This window comes from Oryctolagus cuniculus, chromosome 11 (assembly GCF_051225735.1).
Source record: "Oryctolagus cuniculus isolate XC-2025 breed Fujian yellow rabbit chromosome 11, ASM5122573v1, whole genome shotgun sequence".
Taxonomy (NCBI): Eukaryota; Metazoa; Chordata; class Mammalia; order Lagomorpha; family Leporidae; genus Oryctolagus; species Oryctolagus cuniculus.
Window position 1 is genome coordinate 20256065 of NC_142877.1, and position 27047 is coordinate 20283111.

Here is a 27047-nt window from a genome sequence, read left to right on the forward strand (position 1 = left end):
TAAATAAATAATAAATAAATAAATAAATAAATAAGAGTGGGGCCCTGGCCAGGACTGTGGCATAGTGGGTAAAGCTGCCCACTGCAGTGTTGGCATCCCGGTTCAAGTCCTGGTTGTTCCACTTCCAATCCACTATGGCCTGGGAAAGCAATAGAAAATGGCCCAAGTCCTTGGGTCCCTGCACCAGCATGGGAGACCTGGAAGAAGCTCCTGGCTTCAGATTGGCACAGCTCCGGCCGTTGCAGCCATTTGGGGAGTGAACCAGTGGATGAAAGACCTCTCTTTCTCTCTCTCTCTCTGCCTCAGCCTCTCTGTAACTCTGCCTTTCAAATGAAGTAAATACATCTTAAAAATAAAACAAAGCAAAAAAAAGAGCAAGGCCTTGGGGCTGGTGCTTTGCTGTAGCAGGTTAAACCTCTGCCTGTGATGCCAGCATCCCACATGAACACCGGTTCAAGACCTGGCTGCTCCACTTCCAATCCAGCTCTCTGCTAATGCACCTGGGAGGGAAATGGTAGATGGCATAGGTGCTTGGGCCCATGCACCATGTGGGAGACCTGGAAGAAGCTCCAGGTTCCTCCTTTTGGCCTGGCCCAACCCCAGCTGTTACAGCCATTTGGGGAGTGAACCAACAGATGGAAGATCTCTTTGTCTCTCCTCCTCTCACTGTAGCTCTTTCAAATAAATAAAAAATAAATAAATTTTTTTTAATTTTTTTTTTTTATTTTTTGACAGGCAGAGTTGACAGTGAGAGAGAGAAACAGAGAGAAAGGTCTTCCTTTGCCGTTGGTTCACCCTCCAATGGCCGCCGCGGCCGGCGCAACGCACTGATCCGATGGCAGAAGCCAGGAGCCAGGTGCTTTTTCCTGGTCTCCCATGGGGTGCAGGGCCCAAGCACCTGGGCCATCCTCCACTGCACTCCCTGGCCACAGCAGAGGGCTGGCCTGGAAGAGGGGCAACCGGGACAGAATCCGGCGCCCCGACCGGGACTAGAACCCGGTGTGCCGGCGCCGCTAGGCGGAGGATTAGCCTAGTGAGCCGCGGCGCCGGCCTCCACTCTTTTTCTTTTAAAATTTATTTATTTTTGGCCGGCGCCGTGGCTCACTAGGCTAATCCTCCGCCTAGCGGCGCCGGCACACCGGGTTCTAGTCCCGGTTGGGGTGCCGGATTCTGTCCCGGTTGCCCCTCTTCCAGGCCAGCCCTCTGCTGTGGCCAGGGAGTGCAGTGGAGGATGGCCCAGGTGCTTGGGCCCTGCACCCCATGGGAGACCAGGAAAAGCACCTGGCTCCTGGCTTCTGCCATCGGATCAGCGCGGTGCGCCGGCTGCAGCGGCGGCCATTGGAGGGTGAACCAACGGCAAAAGGAAGACCTTTCTCTCTCTGTCTCTCTATCTCACTGTCCACTCTGCCTGTCAAAAATAAAAAAAAAATAAAATAAAAATAAAAATAAAAAATAAATAAAAAAAATAAAAAAAAATTAAAAAAAATAAAAAATAAATAAATAAAAATAAAAAAAAAAAAGAAAAAGAAAAAGAGTGGAACCTTTAGGAGGTGATGAGGTCATGAGGGCTCTGTCCTCATGAAAGGATTGATACTATTTCCCAGAAGTAGGCTGAATATCATGGAAGTGGAGTCCTGACAAAAGGATGAGTTTAGACGCCGCCTTTCTCTCATTCCATTGCCAGATACAGTCCTTTGATTTTGGACTTCCAGCCTCCAGAGCTAAATAAACAAATATATTCTGTTTATAAATTACCCAGTCTGTGGTATTACAGTGCCACAAAATGAACTAAACACTGAAATAGCACTTACTATGTGCCACTTACTAAGTATCTGACACATATTACTTCTTGCAGTTTCACTATAATACTATCAGATAGTTATCATTATTCTCATTTTATAATGTTGAAGCTGAAGAGAAAACATCTTGCAATTAAAATATAAATATTTTAATTTTGTGGTTCTATTATCATTTGATCCTTCATATGCAGTTCATTTAGAAATATTCCGGCTGGCACCGTGGCTCAATAGGCTAATCCTCTGCCTGCAGCGCCAGCACACCAGGTTCTAGTCCCAGTCGGGGCGCCGGATTCTGTCCTGGTTGCCCCTCTTCCAGGCCAACTCTCTGCTGTGGCCCGGGAAGGCAGTGGAGGATGGCCCAAGTGCTTGGGCCCTGCACCCGCATGGGAGACCAGGAGAAGCACCTGGCTCCTGGCTCCGGATCAGCGTGGTGCGCCGGCTGCAGCGTGGCGGCCACAGCAGCCATTGGAGGGTGAACCAACGGCAAAAGGAAGACCTTTCTCTCTCTCTCTCACTGTCCACTCTGCCTGTCCAAAAAAAAAAAGGAAATATTCCACAATAATACTTTTATCAGATCACTTTACTTAGCTTGAGTGGCTTCTCCCTTTCTTTTTCATTCTAAGGTTTGTGCCAAAGATCTCTAATAATGGGAGGCAACATTGCTCAATAGATATTTTCCTTTCATTTTTTTCTCCTTATGGAAGGATTACCAGCTAGAATTTCAAGTACCAAGAGAATCTGATGATGAGTTCCAGTCTCTCACAATTTATGAAAAATATTAGAAATAAACTACCAGATCAGTAACAAGAGAATGTAACTCTGGTTTTCTTTTTTCTTTCTTTCCTTTTTTTTTTTTTGACAGGCAGAGTGGACAGTGAGAGAGAGAGACAGAGAGAAAAGAAAGGTCTTCCTTTTGCCGTTGGTTCACCCTCCAATGGCCGCTGCTGCAGCCGGCGCACCGCGCTGATCCGATGGCAGGAACCAGGTTCTCATCCTGGTCTTCCATGGGGTGCAGGGCCCAAGTACTTGGACCATCCTCCACTGCACTTCCCTGGCCATAGCAGAGAGCTGGCCTGGAAGAGGGGTAACCGGGACAGAATTCGGTGCCCCGACCGGGACTAGAACCTGGTGTGCCGGCGCCGCAAGGCGGAGGATTAGCCTAGTGAGCCACAGCACCGGCCGTAACTCTGGTTTTCTAAAATGGGACAGAGACAGATGTGACAAAGCACATGGACCAAGTGGGCTTGTCATGTTCCATGCCAGATTCTAAGATGCTATCAAATATGTTGCTGGTAAGAGAAAGAGGTCACGAAGGTCAAATCATATCAGCCTAACCACACTTTTGTTTTCTGATAGGGACTAGACTGGAAATACAGATGAATCTCCCTGAGTTCAACACAGAAGTATTTAACATATATCATGACAGGCTGGTATGTAAGATTTTCAAATCCAAATGAACCTGAAGGAAATTCTCTGGTGATGTGCTCTGTGATTCTATTCTATTAAATATTCTTATTAATGGCTTTGATTAGAAGACACAAGACAGGCTAATTAAATTTGTAGTTGACTGCAAATTGAGCTGCAGAGATAATGTATCAGAATATGAATTGGGATCCAAATCAATCTTCAAAGACTAAAAATAAGGAAGTAAATCTTACATAAAGAAATTTCAGGTTTAAATGTGCATTACACTCAAACACTCCCAAATAAATAGGTGCAGGATGAGAAAGAAGAAAAGTAAACATGTGAAACATACTGAAAAGATTTTCGCTGACAATGTGAATCATCAAGATCTCAAAAACCCAATGTAGTCTCCAAGAATATTTTAATGAAGTATCACATTCAACAGAGTTTAAAAGTCATCAGGCCACATTTAGAATACTGTACACTGTAAACCACTTGCAAGAGATACACAGTCAAATTTATGCCAGTTGAGAATTATCAGGATGATAATCCTTACTAAATGAGAAATATCTGAAGGTACTAGCAGAAACAAATCAGAACATGAACATTGTCTTTATTTCTTTTTATAAGATTTACTTATTTATTCAAAAGTCAGAGTTACACAGAGAGAAAAGAAAAGGCAGAGAGAGAGAGAGAGCAAGAGAGAGAGAAAGAGGTCTTTCATCCAATGGTTTACTCCCCAACTGGCTGCAACAGACGGAGCTGCGCCAATCTGAAGCCAGGAGCCTCCTTCCAGGTCTCCCACGCAGCTTGCAGGCGTGCAAGTACTTGGGCCATTTTCTACTGCTTTCCCAGGCCATAGTAGAGATCTGGATCGGAAGTGGAGCAGCTAGGACTCGGTGCCCATACAGGATGCCAGCACTGCAGTGGGCAGCTTTACCAGCTACACCACAGCACCAGCCCTGAACACTGTCTTTAGATACCACTGCCTAGAAGAAAGGACTTTACTTTCAAAATTCTGAATTAGAAACAACAGAACAGGTTAAAGTGGGAGAGATTTTACAATTAAAATGAAATGATGGGGACTGGTGCTGTGGCGTAATGGGTAGAAGCTGCCACCTGTAGTGCTGGCATCCCATATGGGAGCCAGTTCAAGTCCTGGCTGTTCCACTTCTGATCTAGCTCTCTGTTATGGTCTGGGAAAGCAGTAGAATATGGCTCAAGTCTTGGACCCCTGTACCCATGTGGGAGACCCAGAAGAAGCTCCTGGCTTCTGGCTTAAGATCAGCCCAGCTCTGGCCATTGCAGCCCTTTGAGGAGTGAATCAGCAGATGGAAGAGCTCTCTCTCTCTCTGCCTCTGTAACTCTGGAGACCTTTCAAATAAATGAATAAAAGAGAAAGAAAAGAAATAGGGGAATGGGTGTTAGCCTAGAGGTTAAGATGTTGGCATCTCACACTGGAGTACCTAGGATCGACTTCAGCCTCTGGCTCCTGCTCCTGATTCTAGCTTCCTGCTAATGCAGACACTGGGAGATAGTAGTAATGGCAACACAAGTAATTGAGTTTCTGCTACTGATATGGGAGAACTAGATGGTGTTACTGACTCCCAGCTTTGGTGTCAGCCCAGCTCCGACTTTTATGAGCATTAGAGAAGTGAACCAGCAAGTGAGACTCTATCTGTCCTCCTACCTCTGTCTCTCAAATAAATAAATAAAATTTAAAGAAGAAAAAAAGCTTTCCTTTTGGCCAGAGCAAATTCTTCCAATAATTCACCAAGATGATGAACAAAAAGGGAAAGAGGAGAGATCCCCAGTCCATGTTCTCCAGGCCTTTTAGGAAACATGGAGTTATTCCTTTGGCCACATACATACACATCCACAATGAAGGTGATATTGTAGACATCAAGGGAATGGGTATTCTTCAAAAAGGAATGCCCCATAAATGCCGCCATGGCCAAACTGAAGAATCTACAATATCTGGTAGCATTGTTGTAAATGAGGGCAAGATTCTCGCTAAGATTAATGTGCATATTGAGCACATTAAGCACTCTAAGAGCTAAGACAGCTTCCTGAAGCAAGTTAAGGAAAATGATCAGAAAAAGAAGGAAGCCAAAGAAAAAGGGACCTGAAGTACTAGCCTGCTCCAGAGAGAAGCCATCTTTGTCAGAACCCATAGAAAAGAGCCTGAGTTGCTAGAATCCATTCTCTGACTTCATGACATAGTAAATACACAGACACACACACACAAAACCTCTGAACTATAAAAATACTTTAAAAAGTAAAATTAAATAAATAGGTGTCCAGCATTTTGGCACAGCCGTTTAAGTCATCTCATATGGGAGTGCTAGTTTAAGTCCCAGCTACTGTGCTTCTGATCCAGCTTCCTGCTATGTACCTGGGAAGTCAGTGCACAAATACCTGGGCTCCTACCACCCATGTAAGAGTTCCTGGTTCCTGGTTTTGGCCTGGCTCAGCCCTGGCTGTTACAGGAAACTAGGGAGTGAACCAGAAAATGAAAGATCTCTGTCTCAAATAAATAGATCTTTTTTTAAAAGAAAAAAAGAGATGTATTTATTTATTTGAAAGGCAGAGAGGGAGAGAGGTCTTCTATCCACTGGTTTACTCCCCAGATGACTGCAACAGCCGGAGCTGGGCCAATCTGAAGCCAGGAGCCAGGAACCAGGAGCTTCTTCCAGGTCTCCCACAGAGGTGCAGGGGCCCAAGGACTTGGGTCATCTTCTACAGCTTTCCCAAGCCATAGCAGAGAGCTGGATCGGAAGTAGAGCAGCAGGGACTCGAACTGGTGCCCATATGGGATGATGGCACTGCAGGTGGCAGCTTTACTTGCTATGGCACAGCGCTAGCTCTGTAAATGAATATTAAAAAAAAAAAAAAAGCCCCCAAAACTGAAATAGGCAATCTTGGGGAATTACAGTATCCTCAAATTAGACCCAAAATACTTGGTAAATATCTCTTAAAGGTCCCTTAAGCATATGGCTTGTTGAAATGATTTCCAAGAGTCCTAACTGAGAATTTGTATTAGTACACAAAGGGTAAAAAACCCAACCAGCTAATCTACTCTCTATAATTGTCTACTATGTTCTCAGCACTGTGAGGGTTGTCCAAGATAGGAATTTAGGTTGAAGAGACAATGCTAGTAAGTGTTAAATGTAATCATGACAGGATAAAATTCCAAGTTGTGTAGTAGAATCAGACAGAGTGAGTACAGAGGTGCAGAAAAGAGTCGTCCTTCAGAAGCAGAATAACCGAAGAAGGTCTCATAAAGACAGCCAGATCTGACTGAGTAGTAAACACTGGAAGATGTGGCCCAGAGGAGGAAAGAGGCCTGGAACCCAGGGCAGGAGCACAGGCAGATAGAGCATGCTGGTTCATAGCCACAAGCGGCCTGCCAGGCCCCACCTGGCAAAAGAAATGTGCTGGTGAGCAGGGGTGGGAAAGATCAGTTGGTCTCCTTGAAAACCAGGCTGTGAAGTTCAAACGTGGCAGAAAACAGAGATCTACTCAAGCCTTTCAATCACTCAGACAAGAGGGTAAAAACTGTGCTTAAAGATGACGAGTTTAACAACAGAATTCAAGATGAACAAAGAGGGTTAAGAGGCTGAAAACTGGAAAATCTGGCAAAAAGTGAAGACGGCCTGCACTAGGATACTATCTGAGATGAGAAGGGATGAAGGAAAAACTTTACAAAAACAAAGTCTATTAGACTCAGTGACTGGCTTCATATGAGGAATGATAGAGAGAAGAAATAGAGAAAAACCCGAAGTTCTGTGCTTGCCTAACTGGAAAACAGTGGTGATGCTGACACTACTCTTCAGGGTACCCTTTAAGACTGGAAGTTGGGGGCTGGCGCTGTGGTGTAGCAGGTAAAGCCACTGCCTGCAGTGTCGGCATCCCATATGGGCCCAGTTCGAGTCCTGGCTGCTCCACTTCCAATTCAGATCTCTGCTAAGGCCTGGGAAAACAGTAGAAGATAGCCTAAGTCCTTGGGCCCTTGCACCCACATGGGAGACCCGAAAGAAGCTCCTGGATCCTGGCTTCAGATCAGCACATCTCCGGCCATTGTGGCCAACTGGGGAGTAAACCAGCAGATGGAAGACCTCTCTCTTTCTCTGCCTCTCCTCTCTCTGTGTAACTCTTTCAAATAAATAAATAAATCTTAAAAAAAAAAAAAAAAAGACTGGAAGCTGGAGGCACCATATGTGGAGTTGCCAACAGATACAAGATAACTGAGAAGAAGCATAACTACTGGTTAGTTTGGAAGAAGCATCCAGGTTCTCTACTCATCCTGACCACATAGCCAATCCTCACTCCAATCATACTCTCATAGTAACACCTCCTTCAGGTTAGGATGGACCAAACTTATTTCTGAATAATGAAGAGTTCCCAGTGAGAAATGTCCTTCCCCCTTTTCTCCATATCCTTCACAGTCTTCAAGGCACTCATCAAGTCCTAGACCTACCACTTTTAAGGTTGCTCAGCCCCAAAGGGTCTTCTCTCTCAGCTTTTCTTACTTCCAGTACTCATGATCATCTGTATCAGCATATGGTTCAGCAGCCAGACTCCCATTTTTCTGCTTTTCTAGCTTGTAACCAAAACCTCACAAAGTCACTTAAAACCCAACATTAGCATAATGAGGACTAAACTAAAGCAAGCATCCTTCTAAAAATTTACTGAAGACCTAAAGCCGTGAAGAACGGAAATAAGTCCAGCTTCACTGTGCAAACCTCAAGTAAACAGCAGCCTGTTTAAATGCTGGGATCCTGGTAAGGGTGATGAAACACAAAAATCTTCAAGTGCTCTTGTCTGCCACTTTACTAAGACCAGATAAGCTAACCCAGACTTCACATTCCTCCTTCTTGCTTTTACATTTTTCTGGGTCTTCATCCACACTTGGCTTTTTCCAAGCTTCATTCTTCCATCTGTCTGTGATTCCACGTAATCTTCTCCACTTAACTGTTTCTTTCCATCCATAAATGTGCCTAAACTTCTTTTCTTTTCCTCTCTCCTTCCACTCTCCTCCCTTTCCAACCAAACACCAACTCTCTCAATGCCCTCTGCTACTCTTTACTACCAGAACATTTGAAATTGTTCATGCCTTCTCAGCCACCCTGTAACATGGCTTATAGCTCAACTGTTAACTATCCTCTCAGACTCATCCAATGTCTGCTTCCCCAGAAACGGCAGCTTACTTTCTCCTTATCTGGAGGTGCTCATTTCTTCCTTTCAACTCCCCTGCATTTTATTTGTACCTCTTTTCTTGTAGTAGTTAATTTTCCATCTAATCCATAGCTATTTATATACAAATTTTATGTGCCCTACTGAACAAGACGGTGGTAGTTATGGCTGAATCTGATTTATCTTTATAATTCTACTATGAGCTCTTATGATGGAGTTCATAAATCTTGAACTAACAAAATGCAATATAAATTAGTGTGGTAGAGAACAGAGACCCCTGAGTTGTCATCACAGACAGATGGTAAGATGGCCATCTCTGGACTTGGCTATCAAAGTAAGGGGGTAGAGTCAGTCTCTCCAAGATCTTTTCCAGCTCTAACACGGTATAACAACAACTAGTACAGAAAAACAAGGACCCAAACTCTCAGCTCCAAGTTTCTGGTTTCTTTTTGTCTAAAACAAAAATAAAAACAGAGTATTTCCATTTTATTTCTGGAGAAAATTTATCATCAAGAGGCTATTAACTTAATACTGAACAATCTGGGAGGAGATAAAATAGTATGGATGGCTAGACACAACCTGGTGCAGCCACTTTCATACCATGTCAAGGTGGCTTCAGCAGCATCCTTTACCCTCAGAGACGCAGGGTTTGGCTCTTTATCTCCTTTGTACTTGACCTCTTGCTCACTGTTCTTGGACTTACTTCCTGAGATACCCAATTCCACAATCTCTAGAACTTCCTTCAGGCAGTCCTAGAAGCACAAAAGGCAGATCAATTTTTGTAGCATACCCTTCTCAATGAGATGATAAGGAATCCATCAAAATATTAACAGTGGTAGTGTTTGGGGGGTAGGACTCCAGCTTCTAATTTTATCTAAACATAAATGAATTTCACAATATAATGAACTTTATATTTATAGCCCCTTCCCCCAATTTCTCTTTAGAAGAATGAAATTTGAGTGTTCAAAGAATTAAATTTAATTCAATCTTATCACTGACAATTCTTGTAAAAATTACCATGACGTGTAAACTGTGAAAAAGCTGTATCAGTAACTCAGTTAAATATGGAACAGTTTAGGACATGTTAGATTCAGGGTTGTCTTTGAAAGGCACTTCTCTCAAAAGGACTTCTCTATGGGTTAGTTTGCAACCAAATATAAGCATGATAAGGAGTGTTTAAGTTGTGCTCACAAGGACAAATATTCTACTGAAATCTAACAGGCATATTTGGTTTAAAGGGTGCAATATAATATAGTATTTAAATCTGAATATTTTCCTTTAAAAGGCATTTTCCCAATATACCTTTTTGTTTCTACATAATGCCTTAAAGTTAAACTCACTTTTTCATCAAGCATATCAGGGTGCTCTGTCAACCAGACACAGAGACACTGAAAAGCTGCCACTATCATGGAGTGCAGGTCCCGGGAGTGAAGAGGAGCTGGTCGACTACACTGGTATACAATGTAGCTGCACACAGAACTGATGGCTCGCTTCCGGTCTCCTGAGTCAACCACCACTTTCACCTGGTATATTCATTTGGGCAAGAAAAACAGTTAGCCAGGAACCACTGAACCCATTTCAAGGCATCTGTACCAAGGCTTGATCTATCTGAGAATGTCATACATCACAGGAAGCCTTGCTTTTTAAATATTACGTATATACAAAACCAGAATATTTCAGATGTACTATAATACTGTACAAAAATAGTGGCATTTCTTTCAAATCCTAAAACAGTATTTCAGTTTAGCATTGTTTTTCCTGCCCTAAAACCCAAACCCATTGAGTGTACATATTTATCACTGCCAGAGACTGAAAAAACAGCTGGCAATGGAGCATGCCCATGTTTTTAAGTCCCTAACCCAGTCTCACAGCAATGCTCTATGCTCTGCATGACTGCTGAAGGTATAATTACCTTACAGTAAACTGCACATATCTAAAGTGTGCAATTTGATCACTTTTGGCATAAGTATCCACCTGTAAACAAACTATCACCACAATCAAGAGTGAACACTGTTTATCAACTCCAAAATCTCCTCAGGCATTTCTGTCTTCTCTGTCTCCTCTTCCTTGCCCTCCCTAAACTGCTTATCTCAGACTAGTTTGCATTTTCTAAAGTTTATAAAAATGAAATCATACACACATGTATGATTTTTTGGGCATCTTCATTCAAAACAGTTATCTTCAGATTCATCTACTTGTGCATGTATGTCAGTTATCTGCTCCTTTTTATTGCTGAGTAGTATTCCACTTCAAGATATATCACAATTTGTTTAACCAGTCACCTGTTGATGAACATTTGGATATTACAAATAAAGCTGGTATGAACATTTATGTACAAGTCCTTGCATGGATATATGCTCTCTTATTTCCTAAGAATGGAATAACTGGGTCATATGATTGGTAAGAATGTATCTTTAACATTTTAAGGAACTGCCAAGTTGTTTCCAAAATGGTAGTTACATTTAACATTCCCATCAGTAGCTTCTCTACAACCTCACCAGCATTTGGTATGGTCATTTTCATTTTAGTCATTCTAACAGATATGTGGCATTTCATTGTGGTCATAATTGCATTTCCTAACAAATAATGATAGGGCATTTTTTCATGTGCTTATTTACTATCTGTAAAGCTCCTTTGGTATAGTGTATTCCAATCTTTTAACTGCTTTAAAATTGGGCTGTCTTGAGGGTTTTGTAACTGAACATTTTGCTGCTGTTACTGAGGATGAAGAGAAACTGGAACCCTCACACACTGATGGTGGGAATGTAAAAGGACTCAGCTGTGGAAGACAGTTTAGCAGCTCCTCAAAAGATTAAACAAAGATTACCGGGGCCAGCACTATGGTGCACTAGGTTAACCCTCCGCCTGCAGTGCCAGCATCCCATATGGGTGCCAGTTCAAGTCCTGACTGCTCCTCTTCCAATCCAGCTCTCTGCTATAGCCTGGGAAAGCAGTGGAAAATGGCCCAAATCCTTAGGCCTCTGCACTCACATGAGAGACCTGGAAGAAGCTCCTGGCTCCTGGCTTCGAATCAGCACAGCTCCAGATGTTATGGGGATTTGGGTAGTGAACTAGCAGACGGAGGACCTTTTGTCTGTCTCTCCATCTCACTGTCTGTAACTCTCTCAAATAAATAAAATTGTAAAAAAATAAATAAATAAATAAAAAATTACCATGGGGCAGGCATGATGGTGCAGTGGGTTAAGCTGCCATTTGGGATACCCACATCTCATGCTGGAATATCAGTTCAAGTCCTAGTCAGTCACTTCACTTTCGATATCGCAAATGCACCTAAGAAGACAAGTACTTGGGTCCCTTGCCAGCTACATGAGACCTGGATGGACTTCTTGGTTCCTGGTTTCTGGATCACTGTGGCTGTTGTGGACAACTGGGGATCTCTCCATCTCTCTGTCACTACTCCTCTGTCACTCTACCTTTAAAATAAATGAATTTTTGTTTGTTTGTTTGTGTTTTAAAAAAAAGATTGCTATATGATCCAGCAATTCCACTTCTAGGTATACGGCCCAAAGAACTGAAAACTAGCATTCAAACCAATACATGTACATGCATGTTCATAGCAACAGTATAAACAGCCTAAAGATGGAAAGCCCAAATGCCTATCAATTGATGAATGGATAAAAAAATTGTGGTATACAAACACATACACAAACACACAATGGGATATTATTCAAAAACAAAAGTAAACAAAATTAGGATATATTCTATAACATGAAACTTTAAAACCACATTAAATGAAGGAAGCCAAGCACAAAAGATCACATAGTACATGATCCCATTTATACGGAATGTCTAGAATAGGACATAGATCCATAGAGACAAAAAGCAGATTGGTGGTTGTCAGGGATAGAGGAAGGGGGATGAAGAAGCAACTGTTTAATAAGTACAAAGTTTCCCTTTGTGGGGGCCAGCACTGTGGTGTAGCAGGTAAAGCCGCCGCCTGCAGTGACGGCATCCCATATTGGTGCAAGTTCGAGACCCAGCTGCTATACTTCTGATCCAGCTCTTTGCTATGGCCTGGGAAAGCAGAAGATGGCCCAAGTTCGTGGGCCCCTGCACTAGTGTGGGAGACCTGGAAGGAGCTCCTGTCTCCTGGCTTCGGATTGGTGCAGCTCCAACCATTGCGGCCAATTGGGGAGTGAAACAGTGGGTAGAAGACCCCTCTCTCTCTCTCTCTGCCTCTCCTTCTCTCTGTGTGTAACTCTGACTTTCAAGTAAATAAATAAATCTTAAAAAAAAACAAAAAACAAAAAACAAAGTACTAGTCGTCACTAAATTGCTCACTTTAAAGCAGTTAATTTCATGTTATGTGAATTTTCATCGAAAAAACACTTAGAGAAGCCCAAAAGGCCACCAATTCTAAGGTCCCACAAAACTGAAATAACTCTCATAAGAGAAATGGAAAGTACAGCCAATATACACTTATCTCTGACAATGGAAGGTGGCAGAATAATATATAATTCCAAAGGGCATACTTAAAGGTAATCATTTTTACCAAATCAATAGGTGTCAGTTATTATGTGCAAATAAACTAACAAATATTAAAACGTTTTCTATGATCTAATAGCAAAAATATCATTTATACTATTTTAAAGAAGTTCATTTTCTGAAATTTCACTTGAGGGCTCAATTTTGCACACTCTGGATATAAACTATGACTGCCTCTGCAATACCCTTATCAAGGAGTAAGGAGACACAGAGAAAAGAGCCCTAGCTCAAGGCTGCTGGCTTAAAGTAAAAGGACTATGTAACTTACCTTTGCTAGGCCAGAGAGGAGTTCGAGAGCTGCTAGTGATATGCTCATGTCTTGCCGCCACTGAGAGTTGAGTCTTTGGGTGACGAGATGAATGCTGCGAATCAGGAGTCCAGCAGCGGAATCTGTATTAAGAGCTAGGATATAACCCCAATGCCACATCCCACAGGGAGGGAAAACAACTAAGCATTAGTAACAAGAAGCACAGCATTCCACCAGGCACAGACCACAGCAGCCACAGTGAGCATGATGGGCACCCACACAGTGCTATGCTGCCCGCCCCACTGGCCTGAGCACCAAGCCAGACTGAACAGTGCACAGGGCACACACGCTGGATTAGGACACCTTCTAGCTCCTGGCCCACATATTTTCACACAGATAACTGGGATTTGGCAGTTTCACTATCATTCTTAAAACAATGTAAATCTTAAAACTTCTAAATTAAGAACTCATAGAGAATTACATTTTCAAAAATGATTAAAGAGTCATTAATTATTTCCTTTGAATTTTATAGACAAAAGAATTAAAATTTAACAGCCTCCTCAGATGCTGGGAATTATTCTAAAGCATCTGTTTTAATTACTTGCAGGGTTTAAACCATCAAAAGTCACATGCAATGCCTTTTCAGACATATTTTCACATTTAACTTTTCAAGACTACTTTAGTATCTCTAAAACATCAAATAACCAGGCACTGTGTTTTTATTTGACCTCCAATCTATATTTAAAAATGATTACTACATTTAATAAGTTAGGAGAAATTAAATTAGGACAAATTAAATTGAATTTATAAAGGAAGCTTTAGGGACATTATACCTGTCGATCCTATCAGAAAGAGGGCAGTGACAACAGAAAAAGGAATGATCATTAAAGAGAGACATTCATGCAACACTAACACAAATCTGGATTTCTCAATAAAAAAATTTTTGACATTACAAGCAGAGCTCACTAACACAAGTTCAAAATGCTGAAACAAACAATAATCACTTCAAACATTTATATTAGAATACATGCAATAATGCAAAATTTTATTTAAAGTATTTTTAGAAAGCATGAAAAATAAAAAATTCAGCCTATGGTATGCCTAAATCTATATGTACAATGAATAAAACAGCAGTTTTAATACCTTGTTTATAAATGCAATATTTAAATGTCTCAAGTATCCACATACTGACTTGATGTATCTAATTTTCTTAGTAACACTTATTGCAAACTTAAGCCATAGGGGCATACCTCAAGAACTCATGAACATGGTTCATGAACTATCTGAATGATTAAGAAATTAAACTCACTTCGATTTAGTTGGATAAATACTCATATATTCAACACATTGTTAGTATTTGTGTATAAAACCATGAAGGTACTCACAAACTCACAGAACTCATTTAATAAATGCTTAAGGTAAGAGACATTGTTGAAAATTATGTTTTGCTGACAAATGTTTGATTTGGCAGGGCAGAAAATAAATGTTTCTTTACTTCTGCTTAAAATTTGTGACTGAAGAATCTAAGATATAGTAGGGTACACAGGTTTTAACCTGAAGGCAGACTCTTATCTGAGTTCCCATCTAATGCATATACCTTGACCATCCTAACCACGTGCAATAATTAATTTATAGACATCTCTGCCATTAGACTGTGAACTCTGAGGCAAAGTCCACATCGTATTTCATTCTGTATCACCTGCATCTGGTACAGAATCCAGAAATATTTCCTGACCACTCATTACAATCATTTATGAAATCCAATGAACTATCGCAAATCTAACTGTTCAAAATTATATAAATTTAAAAAAATTTTTTAACCTTTTTGGATTAACATTCAATTATACTTAATATAAAGAAAAAAAAACACTGAAATTTTGTTCCAAATTTTTTTGTTTTAAGCCTGAGTACAAAACATATTCTGTGCAACACTGAATTTCACAAAAACAGACAAGGCTTACCATAATCCCTTAGGAGAGCCTGAGCAGGTCTCTCACTATCAGGGGTGGTAGGCTCCGTGCTTCCTCCACTTGCTGAACTAACACCACTATTAGTGCGACTATGACTCTTCAGGTTATTTTCTCCACCACCCTAGTCAAAAGAAAATGAATCAAATAATTGAGGGCTACACCCACAGTTTACAACTAAAGGTAGATGTGAATCATTAAAAAGACACTGTTAAAATGGAATGCGCCAACTGAACAGTACAAACTGATACAAAGATGAAAATCAATAAATGAATAGAACTTCTGTGGTATTTTTGCATACACAGACACCATTTACTGAAGGTATGAAGGATTTGACAACTACTGGTGCCCAAACTGGGGTCATCTTTATTGCAGTTTACAAAGGGAGCCAGCCAGACTTCACTAGATAGTAACTCTGGGTCCTTATAGAAAACACCCCAGTGCCTCCCGAGCAAAACTTCAGAACAGGAATACAATCTTAAAAAACAAAGAAACAACAGCAATTTTCAAATGTAGCTATAAAATACAATTGACAGCATAAAGATAAACTCCTATGTGCATAAGGGCTAATAAACCTATCTGCTAAAGATTTCCCTTTTTATCCCAAATAAATACAATTCATTATAATTCATATAAGTAAATTATTACTAGCCTTCTGCTAGGATGTGAATATAATTTCCTTAATGGTAATCTGATCACCCACCCTATATCCACTCAGCTTACCCCAATAAATTCCCCCACTCCCTAGCCTCTGCTCCACATTTGGGAATTACATATCCTGAAGACAGAAGCAAGGGGCACTGCAAGTCTCTGGGAAGCTTCATTGATTTGGAAGCACTGGTGCTTTGGAGGACCTGCAACCTTTGGTCTAGAGGGGCTGGGGGAGGTGATGAGATAGAAAAGAATAAACTAGCTGCTTGCTTACAACCAGCACCAGATCTATTACAGACAGCAGGAAGTATGCAGTACAGGGCACTTCCTGTATTTTTAAAGCCAGTTCACCAGTGAAGCAAAACAAGTAAGAGCTGTGATAGACAATGTCCAGAAGAAAGATGGGACGTAGCTGGAATTTCTCTCATGCAGGATCTCTCAAGGACCTGCTACATAGTGGATGTGTTAAGCAATCTTCAAATATATGAAATTTTAAAATAGGATCCTTCTGAGTCAATGAGCTGGATTTACGAACAAATATCTTTAAACATAACAAGGACAGACATACTTGAATGTAATTTATATAAAATCAGAAGTTGATGACTGTGACTAATTCATGTGGTATGCTTCTTACCATCTCCATTTGGCAACCAATGGCTTCTAAAAGTGCTGAATCTTGAACAATATTTAGCATTGCCCCTGCAGCAGCAGCAAAACAAAACAAAACAAAAATTTTAGATAAAATATACATAATGTTAAAATGACTATCTCATACAATTAATAACAGAAATAAGAATATGACTTTTGATTGAGCATTCTTGAAATTCCTATAAAATTACTAATAAATCCATTGACTGGTCAGAAAAAATATTCTTTAGAAATCCCTACATTGATGTGCCAGTTTCAGTCCCAGCTACTCTGTGATTCCAACTAAGGTTCCTGCTAACACAACTCGGAGGCAGCAAATGACAGCCCAAATGTATAGATTCCTGCTACCCACACGGGAGACCTGGATGGAGTTCCTGGCTACTACTGGCTTCAACTTGAACCAGCCCTGGCTGTTGCATGCATTTGACAAGTGAACCAGCAAATGATCTGTCACTCTGCCTTTCATATAAAAATAAACAAATCTTTAAAAAAGTAAAGAAAGTTGCATGGTTTTGGTCATAGTCATGTCTGCATATTCTAAAGACAAGCCATATTTATTTAGTATCAAGAAACCCATAGCTCTGGAAAGAATTAGTACTGAAATGAGATGCTGATGGGTCAACATTGTGGCACCGTGGGTTAAGCCACTACATGTGATGCCAGTACTCCATGTGAGCTCCAGTTCGTGTCCTGGCTGCTCCACTTCTGATCCAGTTCATTACTAATGGGCCTGGGAAAGAAGCTGGAAGATAGCCCAAGTGCTTGGGTTCTGCCACGTACGTGGGAAACCCGATGGAGTTTCAGGCTCTTGACTTCAGCCTGGTCCAGCTCTGAGCCACTGTGGCCATTAAGAGAATACCATTAAGGGAATGAACCAGCAGAATGAGGATCACTTTTTTTTTTTTTTAAAGACTTATTTATTTGAAAGGCAGAGTTACAGAGAGGCTGAGGCAGAGAGAAAGAAAGAGGTCTTTCGCCTGGTGGTTTACTCCCCAGATGACTGCAACAGCTGGACCTGCGCAGATCCACAGCCAGGAGCCAGGAGCTTCTTCTGCATCTTCCCCCACGGGTGCAGGGGCCCAAGGACTTGGTCCATCTTCTGCTGCTTTCTCAGGCCATGGCAGAGAGCTGGATCAGAAGTGGAGCAGCCGGGACTTGAACCGGTACCCATATGGGATGCTGGCATTGCAGTGGGCAGCTTTACCTGCTATGCCACAGTGCCAGCCCCTGGAAGATGGCTTTCTCCTTGCCTCTCTCTTTCTCTCTCTCCCTCACTCTGTGTAACACTGTCTTTCAAATACAAATAAATCTTCAAAAAAGAAAGATGATGGTGAGCATAGCACATTGCTTCCCATCCCACTGAGGGAGTACTCTTGCCCAAAATTGATAAATACAAGCATGTAGCAAGGGTGACATGACTCTTCCTAGGGATGTGCACAAGGAGCTCTTCAGAGCAAGGGACAATCAAACCAAATGTTCTATCAATTGCAGAATGAATCCTATTTCAAGTGAAATTATGTAATTTCAAATGTATGTAATTTGAACAATCTGAAACATTCTCATGTCAAATCATTATGCACACAACCCTCTATGTTCAAAATGTACCCGAGAGAGTATTCATGCCATTGGTGGAGTCTGGTTCCAATCTTTGGTCAGACTGCCCACATCAACTCGAGAAGATCTCTTAAAAATCTGGCCCAGGGGCCAGCGCTGTGGCACAGTGGGTTAATGCCCTGGCCTGAAGCATTGGCATCCCATATGGGCGCCGGTTCAAGACCTGGCTGCTCCACTTCCTGTCCAGCTCTCTGCTATGGCCCAGGAAAGCAGTAGAAGATGGCCCAAGTCCTTGGGCCCCTGCACCCACGTGGGAGATCCGGAAGAAGCTCCTGGCTCCTGGCTTCGAATTGGCGCAGCTCCAGCCATTGCGGCCATTTGGGGAGTGAACCATCGGATGGAAGACCTCTCTCTCTCTCTCTCTCTCTCTTTCTGCCTCTTCTCTCTCTGTGTAACTCTGACTTTCAAATAAAAATAAATAAATCTTAAAAAAAAAAAAACCTGGCCCAGAGGCAGGCATTTGGCCTCATGGTTAAGACACCCAATTTCCAGTGCCAGCTTTACCCGCCTGCAGTGCTGGCAACCCATTTGGGCACCAGTTCAAGTCTCAGCTACTCCACTTCTGATCCAGCTCTCTGCTATGGCCTGGGAAAGCAGTGGAAGATGGACCAAGTCCTTGGGCCCTCGCACCTATGTGGGAGACCCAGGAGAAGTTCCTGGCTTTGGATTAGCACAGCTTCAGCTGCTGCAAGCATTTGCGGAGTGAACCAGCAGATGGAAAACCTCTCACTCACTGCCTCTGCCTCTCTGAAATTCTACCTTTCAAATAAATAAATAAATAAATAAATATTTTTTAAAAAGATGCCCAATTTCCATTTCCATATCCATATCCATAGGGTTTCTGAGTTCAAGTTTTGGCTTGGCTCCCAATTCCAACTTCCTGTTAGTGCAAACCCTGTGAAGCAGCAATGATGGTGAAAGTAACTGTGTTCCTGCCACTCAGGTGGGAGATCTGGATTGAGTTTCTGGCTCCTGGTTTTGGACTGGCCCAGTCCCAGCTCTTCTGGGCATTTGGGGAGTAAACCAACACATGGGTGTTTGCTCTCCTTTTGTGTCTCTTAAATAAATAAATACATAATTTGAAAATAGGGGCAGGTGCTGTGGTGCAGCAGGTTAAGCTGCCGTCTGTGACACTGGCATCCCATGTGGGAACTGGTTTGAGCCCCAGCTGTTCCACTTGTGATCCAGCTCCCTGCTAATGCACCTAGGAAAGAAGTGGAAGATGGTCCCTGCACCCACGCGGGAAACCTGGAAGAAGCTCCTGGACTTGGCTTTGGCTTGGCCCAGTGCTGGCTGTTGCAACCAGCTGGGGAGTAAACCAGCAAATGCAAGATCACCCTCTGTCTCTCCCTCTAATTCTGACTTCCAAATAAGTAAATAAATCTTTAAAAAAGAAAAGAAGAACTCTTCCATCTGTTGATTCATTCTCAAATGGCTGAAACAGCCAGGGCTGGACAGGCCAAAGCCAAGAGCCAGGAACTCCATTTGGATCTCCCACAAGGGTGACAGGGGTCCAAGTATATCAAGGCCACCTTTTGCTGTTTTCCCAGGCACATAAGCAGGGTGCTAAATTGGAAACACAGCAACCAGGATTCGAACTGGTGCCCTGATGTAGGATGCTGGCATCACAAGCTGCAGCTTAGTCCTCTGCACCATGATGCCAGCCTCCCTCCCCCAATTAAATTATTTCTCTATCACGTAATCTTCTTCATGTGCCAACTGCAAATTATATAGTGTAAATGGTTATAGATTTTCTTGCTTTCAATTTTTCCTCCTTTCCCTTTTTATAAGTTTTTAGAACCTTACCAACAACATGAAAGAGAATGTTATAACTTGCTTCCTTACTTCCCAAAATGAAGGGCTTTGCTCTTTCCTATTTATTCTACTTCCCCACTTCCTAAGTACTATACTTCCTGAGCATCAACTCCAACTACTGCGCCATCACCAATTCTTTAACCACGTCATTTCCTCTCCTAAAATGAAGTCCTAACTTCATTTCTGCCTATGCAAATCCTGTCCTTCAAGACCCACTTTAATTCCCAGTTCCTTCTGAAGTGTTCCCTGTCCTTTGGGTTTCTTTTTTCTTAACCTCAAAGACACTGAACAACATGATATGCAACCAGCACTGCCTTCTACTGTTATGACCACTTTGTGAAGACAGAACACTCTCTGCAATGCATCTCACTCAAGCCTAAGAACAAAGCCACTCATTTCTCTGGTGCTCCTCTCAAGAGTAGGATCATGCCTTTGGAACTGATGAAAAGTCAGATAGATGAGTGTTAGTAAAATGGCGTAGTCTTATCTGTGGTGCCATTTATGCCCTGGATGCCATCTTAGGCTCTAGCCCCCGTGGCCACCTTGCACAGTAAGCCTCAGTCCTAAGCCCTGTGGCCCAAGCACAGGTGTCAGCTCCACCCGCACCCTAATGAGATTTGATGCTCCTACTTCCCTGCCCTCTGGCACACGTGCTCTCTCTCCTGATCCCCCCCGCTCTTACTTTCTCTCCACCCCACCCCACCCCCGGCCCGTCAGGCTTCCCTGACTCAACAATAAGCCTTTCCCTTAACTCTGGTGTTTGGCGTGTTTTATGATGGCTTTACAATGAGAGATGATTGTAGCCATCAAGTTACTAAGTATGACAACTTAAAATATGGCAGTGGTCATGAGGATGAGGAGACATTTGAGACAGAGATGGGCATGATCAGGAGACCAACAGGAAAGAGTGGAGAAGTACGACAGCTTCCCCACAATTTCTTCTTGGCTGGGTGCTGACATTTTTCATATGTAAGTAATGAGCAAGAGGAAAAGGAAAAGGGGGAAGAAGAAATGGCAGAAGTAAGGAAGGAAGGAAGGAAGGAAGGAAGGGGGAAATAAGGAAGAAGAGAAGACAAAGGAGAAAAGGGAAGAGGAGAGGAGAGGGAGAGATATCAACCAGATAACTGCTTTCCCTCACTTCATCCCTTCAATCTTTTTACATTAAAAAGCATAATTGGGGGGGGGGGGGCGCTGTGGGGCAGTGGGTTAATGCCCTGGCCCAAAGCACTGGCATCCCATATGGGGCCAAACAAACAAACAAAAAGCATATGGGGCCAGCACTGTGGCATAGCAGGAAAAGTCACCGCCCGAAGTATTGCCATCCCATATGGGTGCTAGTTCAAGTCCCAGCTGCTCCACTTGCGATCCAGCTTTCTGCTATGGCCTGGAAAAGCAGTGGAAGATGGCCCAAGTCCTTGGGCTCCTGCACCTGCGTCGGAGACCCAGAAGAAGCTCCTGGCTTCTGATCGGCACAGCTCTGGCTGCTGCAGGCAATTGGGGAGTGAACCAGCGGATGGAAGACTTCTCTCTCTCTAACTCTTTCAAATAAATAAATAAATCTTAAAAAAAAAAAAAAAGCATTATAAACTCTGTATCTGAATCAGAATGATAAGTAGAGCTACACTGAGTTTAGGTTCCTTCGACTGACTGCTATCTGCTCAGCATGTGAAAGTCAACTATACCTAGGTTTTCACATATGAAAAATAGGTGAACACAAACCTAGTATCATTTGAGTGTTGTTGGGGTCCGTTTCTGTTTGCAAGGCACCTATTAGTATATTCACAAGTCTCAACTTCAAGGACAGAAAAGTTATTGGTTTATCATAAGAAGAGCTGTCATCGTTACTAAACTTTCCTTCCAGGACCACCTATGGAAAAAACAAATAATATTTAACATCAACTGTTGTGGTATACTATGCTCACATAGGAACATCCAGAGTAGACAAAGAGAGTGAGCAAAGCTTTCAGTCAAATTTTAGTCACTGTGCTAAATCTGCTGCTAATCTACTCAATATATATTATCAGATGTCACTGATCCTATTACCACCCGACATGGTAGGCCAACACATCCTGGCAAAGTGACGGGAGAAATATCACAACAAATCAACGTTGTTAATTCATTTTAAATAACAATTTTTTAAAAGCTCCTGTTTCATTTGTTAAATATAATTTGACTTATGTTAGCACATAAAACAGAAGAATATAGAAAAGTTTAATAAAACATTACCTCAGATTTGACTGTGCCAAAATGATGAGGGAGGGGCAACAAAGAAAGTAGGATATTAATGGAGGATCTTCTCAATTCTGTTGGATTTACATAGCTTTTGAATTTTGAAAGTTCTCTGCCAAAAAATAAAAAGCTATTAGTACTTTTAAACTGAAATGTTTTTAGCTATTGCCAAACATATCACAGTCCAAGTATCACGTTAATGTGGGGTATGTGCGTGAGATTCTATGAAAAACTATTATTGAATTAAACTAGAATTTGACTGACTTATTTCTTCTACAAAGACAGGACCTCTGGACTGGGGTTGCTCTTACCCTTCTAGACCAGACAAAACGATTCAACAAGCCCAGGGACAGGCAGAACTGAAGGAGTCCAGGGATAAAATGGATTTGGATGTTCTACACTCATTTAATGTGGCCTGAGTCCCCTTGGACTATGCTGACAACTGGACAAGATAAATTAGGAAACAGAAGCAAGCACCAAAACCAGGTCAAACCAGACAACTGACATAATAGTAGAGAAAACAGCTTACCTGTCAGGCAAAATGGTTTCAAGAGCTGAAATAAAGTAAGGAACCACAACATCAATCCCTTTCAAGTCACAGCAGAACAAAGGAGGGGAGTTTAGAATAACGCTGGCCAAGACAGGATGGCACACATAATCATTTATCTGCAAACCTTGAATTAAAAGCATGTAAAATCTAGGAAAGCAAGAAAAAGATTTTAAACAAACTACTAATCAAAACTTTTCACAATTATAATACTTTCTACATAGTCATTTTGATTCCTCACTGTGTCTTTTCTTTAAAAGATAGTACTAGAATTAAAATAATTCAGAATCACATACACTAAGAACCAGACTTTCTTAATGAAGAAAAATTTTTCACATCTAGTACACTTTCTTAAAAGTTTTAAGACTTGAAAAATAAGGCATTCAACAAAAAAAGGCTTCAGCACTAAAAAAAAAAAACACTGTGTATTCATCGGTTTTCCCTTTCCCACTATTTATGGGAAGATAATGAAAGAAAGGAACCTCATTCAAGTCTGCATTCACATGATATGAAGATTACTGAGACTCCTTTTAGGCATATACCTAAATATATTTTAAATATATTTTCCTTTTAACTTCCACCCCAACTCCCAATCACCTCACCAAATAGTCAATCTCCCATCATTCATATCAGTGTACTCTTTTACTACTACAAGACATTTTTCTCTGTAAACTCAATCCATTTCAATCTATCTTCTCTCCCTAAAACTAAAATAAAACCACACTAGCAAATAAAGACTTCTGATTGGCAAATATAGAAGATATCTCTAAGTTTTAACTTTGCCTTTTGAAAGCATCCTACCCTTTGATTACTCTTCTACTCAGACCTCTATGGCTATTTCCTTTAACAGATCCTCTCTCCCCACCTGCCCCTGATACTTACAGTGATATTCCTCAGGCTGCCAGCCTCAGTTCCCTAAGCTCTCTCTTCTATCAGCCTGATTTTAAACACTTAAGTCACTGGATATAATCAAACCAGTTCTAAGCTATTCCTCTCAATTAAGCTCCAGATCAATTAATCAAAAGCTTTCTGGATATCTGAGGGCAGGACATGTCTATTACAATACCCCTGTATACAACATCTAGCAAAAAAGGTAGGCATTTAATAAGTATTTTTTGATAAATATCTCATAGGCACTTCAAAAGGGTCAAGACCATATTAACAATCTGCCCACTCACAAATCTGTTCTTTTGGTTTGCTGTACTAGCACCCATTCAGTCTTATGGGCCAAAGAGAAAGCTCACGGTCATACCCTTCTCCCCTACTACTGTTGAAACCATCTGGGATATTTCCCCTGCCTGTGGCCTTCCTGCTGATAAAATGAGCAGCCCCAAGGGATGAGATCCAGCATCCTTACAGAACCTATCAGCACAGCAGTAGCTGACAAGACTACAGATAAGACACCTGACCAGAGAGAGATACCTGAGTGACCAGATTCTTTTTCTTGAATCTGGAATTAGGATTCAGAGATGCTAATTAGCCCTGCTTGGTCACCTGGACCAAGGCTATCGGTATTGGGAATTTGGAAGCATACTGCAATGTGAGAAGATGAGAAGAGAAAAATGAGCAGTTGTGGGAGACATAAAGACAGAGAAACAGAAAGGGGAAAAGCATCCGGGTGCTTGAACACTTCCTAGTCCCTGGTTCCCACTCTTCATGAGGACTTGTGCACTTCATGACTTTACAATCTATTAACATTACTAGCTTCTCTTAACTCTTTCACCTTTCCATAAGTCCGATGGAGAAGGTTTCTGTAAATTCAAGGCAAGAGCCTATGGTTGGGCCGGCGCCACGGCTCAATAGGCTAATCCTCCACCTAGCGGCGCCGGCACACCGGGTTCTAGTCCCGGTCGGGGCGCCGGATTCTTTCCCGGTTGCCCCTTTTCCAGGCCAGCCCTCTGCTGTGGCCAGGGAGTGCAGTGGAGGATGGCCCACGTCCTTGGGCCCTGCACCCCATGGGAGACCAGGAGAAGCACCTGGCTCCTGCCTTCGGATCAGCACGGTGCACCGGCCGCAGTGCACCAGCCATGGTGGCCATTGGAGGGTGAACCAACGGCAAAGGAAGACCTTTCTCTCTGTCTCTCTTTCTCACTATCCACTCTGCCTGTAAAAAAAAAAAAAAAAAAAAAAAAAAAAAGCGCCTATGGTTAAGATAGCCTGACTAGAGATGGGTGTGGTGGCATGGCAGATTAAGCTGCCACTCAGGATGCTCACATCTCATGTTAGAGGGTTGGTCCAAGTCCTATCTATTCTGCTTCCAATTCGGCTTCCAGCTAATGCATCCTGGGCCACTGCAGCAGAAGACAGCTCTCTGCCACCCCTGTGGAAGACATGGATGGAGTTCCAGGCCCCTGATTTGGCAGGGCCAAGCCCTGTCTATTGCAGGGTTTGGGGGCGTGAATCAGCAGATACAAGATATCTCTCTCTCTGGCACGCTGCCTTTAAAGTAAATGAAAATAAATAAACATTAAAAACCTAGTTCCATGCATATACCATTTTTTTCATGCCTTTATGCTTCTGTACCTGGTTCCCGCTGATAGCCAAATTCTCTCTCCTGAGAACCTAGTAGGTACCCAGATACCTAAATGCTCTTAGTTATATTATTCTCACTTCAGGAGTTATATAAATAACAATTCATTGGGAAGAGCAAAACAGAGTGGAAAAAAAAAATAGAAGGCCATTATAAGTTAATATAGAAGAAAAATGACAAAGTCTGAAGTATCACAGTGGAAAGAGATTAGAAAGAAGGTTAAGCAACAGAAAGACAGGTGTTGGCTGATTAACTAGAGAAAAAGAGGGAAAAAAGAAACTAAAATGAAGCCCAGTTTCTGGCCTGAGTAACTAAATGAATGGCATAGCCATTTACAAACATGGGTATAGTGAGAGATTTAGATAAGATGATCTTAATATAATCTAAACACTACCCATCCTCTGTGTACCTAGCACAGTCATCCAATCCTCTCTTTCCTTAGCCACCTGGGGTAAGAATGTACTGATTCTTCTGAATGCCCCTAGCACTTTATTTGTGCCCCTCTCTGCTAACTTCCTATTTCTGTTGGATCACTTTACTTGTGTACGTGGCTTTGTTTACTCCAGAAAATAAGCTCCCTGCAGGTAGGATTCACAGCTGACCTATCTCCAGACTGTCGACAGTACTGAATATTGCTAAAAATTCATTAACTAATTATTGGGGGTCTGTCTAAATCTCCCTATAATTAATAAACTTCAAATGAGATGGAAAAAATAACACAAAACAAAGAGTCTTAAAGGAGTCTTCACCAAATCTATTGAGGTAGGTAAAATGGAATAAGTAAATCAAATTTCAAGTACTTACGGACATTTGCTGGTATTTCAGACATTTACTTATCAATTCAGCCTACCAAGTCATGCTACAACAGCATTTTACTATCAAAACTACATTAAACGGGAAAAAAATTCTAAGACCTGGATAAATAAGCTGGCAGAATCTCTTCTCCAGTCTTCTTGCTACAAAAAATCCTACATAGTGTCCCACAAGCCTCAGCTCTTCCTGCTTCATAGTTATCAGGAAATTCACTTGCATCAAACATAGGATTGGAAACCATGGTGTCTGTGGACATTTGTGACCCTTTCCGTCGAAACTCCATGCTAGCTTGTGTTGTAATGGCTGGGGAGAGAAAAGGAGGGTTTTATTATATTTGTCAACATGCCACGTAGGCTCATGGGACCCTGGACACAAAGATCAAATATTGGTGTCATTATAAATAGCTACTCGAATATAATCCAATAATGCTTTTGTTTAGCAACTATGTCTTAATTTCTTTAAAAAGGGCTCTCTGAAGTATCCTTTGAAAATAGGTAACAATTAATTTACAGTGGCATTTAACAGATTGTACAAGAAGCATTTTTCATATGAACTTTTGATCAGAGGAGTACATTTTATATATCTGTATAGTTATACAGATATATAATAAAGAATTTGGCTTTACTATTATTTATTTTCTGTTTTTCCCTCCCTCTATTGAATGATGCTTAAACATTAAGAAAAATAGCTACTAGAATTTACACATTACCCCAGGTGGACATCATAATTAAAAGGGCAACCCCATGCCAGTTTATATACTTTAGGGAAAGGGCAAGGTAAAGATGATAAATGGGTAGGGAGGAAGAGAGAGCATTCCCACCACCCACCCAATTCCAAAACACACATCAAAGAATTGCTCAACCAAGCAAAATGAGAATGAATTTTAACAACCACAGACAGCAGCTAACTTAAGGTTGATAAATTAGAAAATTGAATTGGCAAGAAAGATTATCATAGTCATTTGTTGTCACTGAAACAGAAGCCCTTCGAAAGTTGCTTTTATTTTTAACAAAAGATTTCATAGTGTGTTGAAAATCACTCTGAAATCTTTTATTATTTTATATAAAATGTTTAGATTATT

At 41.6% G+C, this 27047-nt stretch overlaps 1 protein-coding gene across 10 annotated transcripts in view; it reads right to left on the reverse strand.

The window, feature by feature from the left end:
* RALGAPB (Ral GTPase activating protein non-catalytic subunit beta) overlaps positions 1-27047 on the reverse strand; it is a 108203-nt gene that overhangs the window by 33951 nt on the left and 47205 nt on the right. For 6 of the 10 annotated variants that reach the window (XM_008256002.5, XM_070051844.2, XM_089307115.1 and 3 more), the window contains 9 exons: positions 26068-26269; positions 22606-22773; positions 22074-22188; positions 21567-21714; positions 16405-16469; positions 15114-15243; positions 13174-13307; positions 9740-9922; positions 9000-9151 (listed from right to left, as the gene is read on the reverse strand). In XM_008256002.5, the coding sequence (XP_008254224.4) occupies positions 9000-9151; positions 9740-9922; positions 13174-13307; positions 15114-15243; positions 16405-16469; positions 21567-21714; positions 22074-22188; positions 22606-22773; positions 26068-26269 (1297 nt within the window). The remainder of the gene's footprint in view (positions 1-8999; positions 9152-9739; positions 9923-13173; positions 13308-15113; positions 15244-16404; positions 16470-21566; positions 21715-22073; positions 22189-22605; positions 22774-26067; positions 26270-27047) is intronic. The other 4 variants (XM_070051846.2, XM_002710810.6, XM_089307117.1 and 1 more) reach the window with 1 other exon arrangement.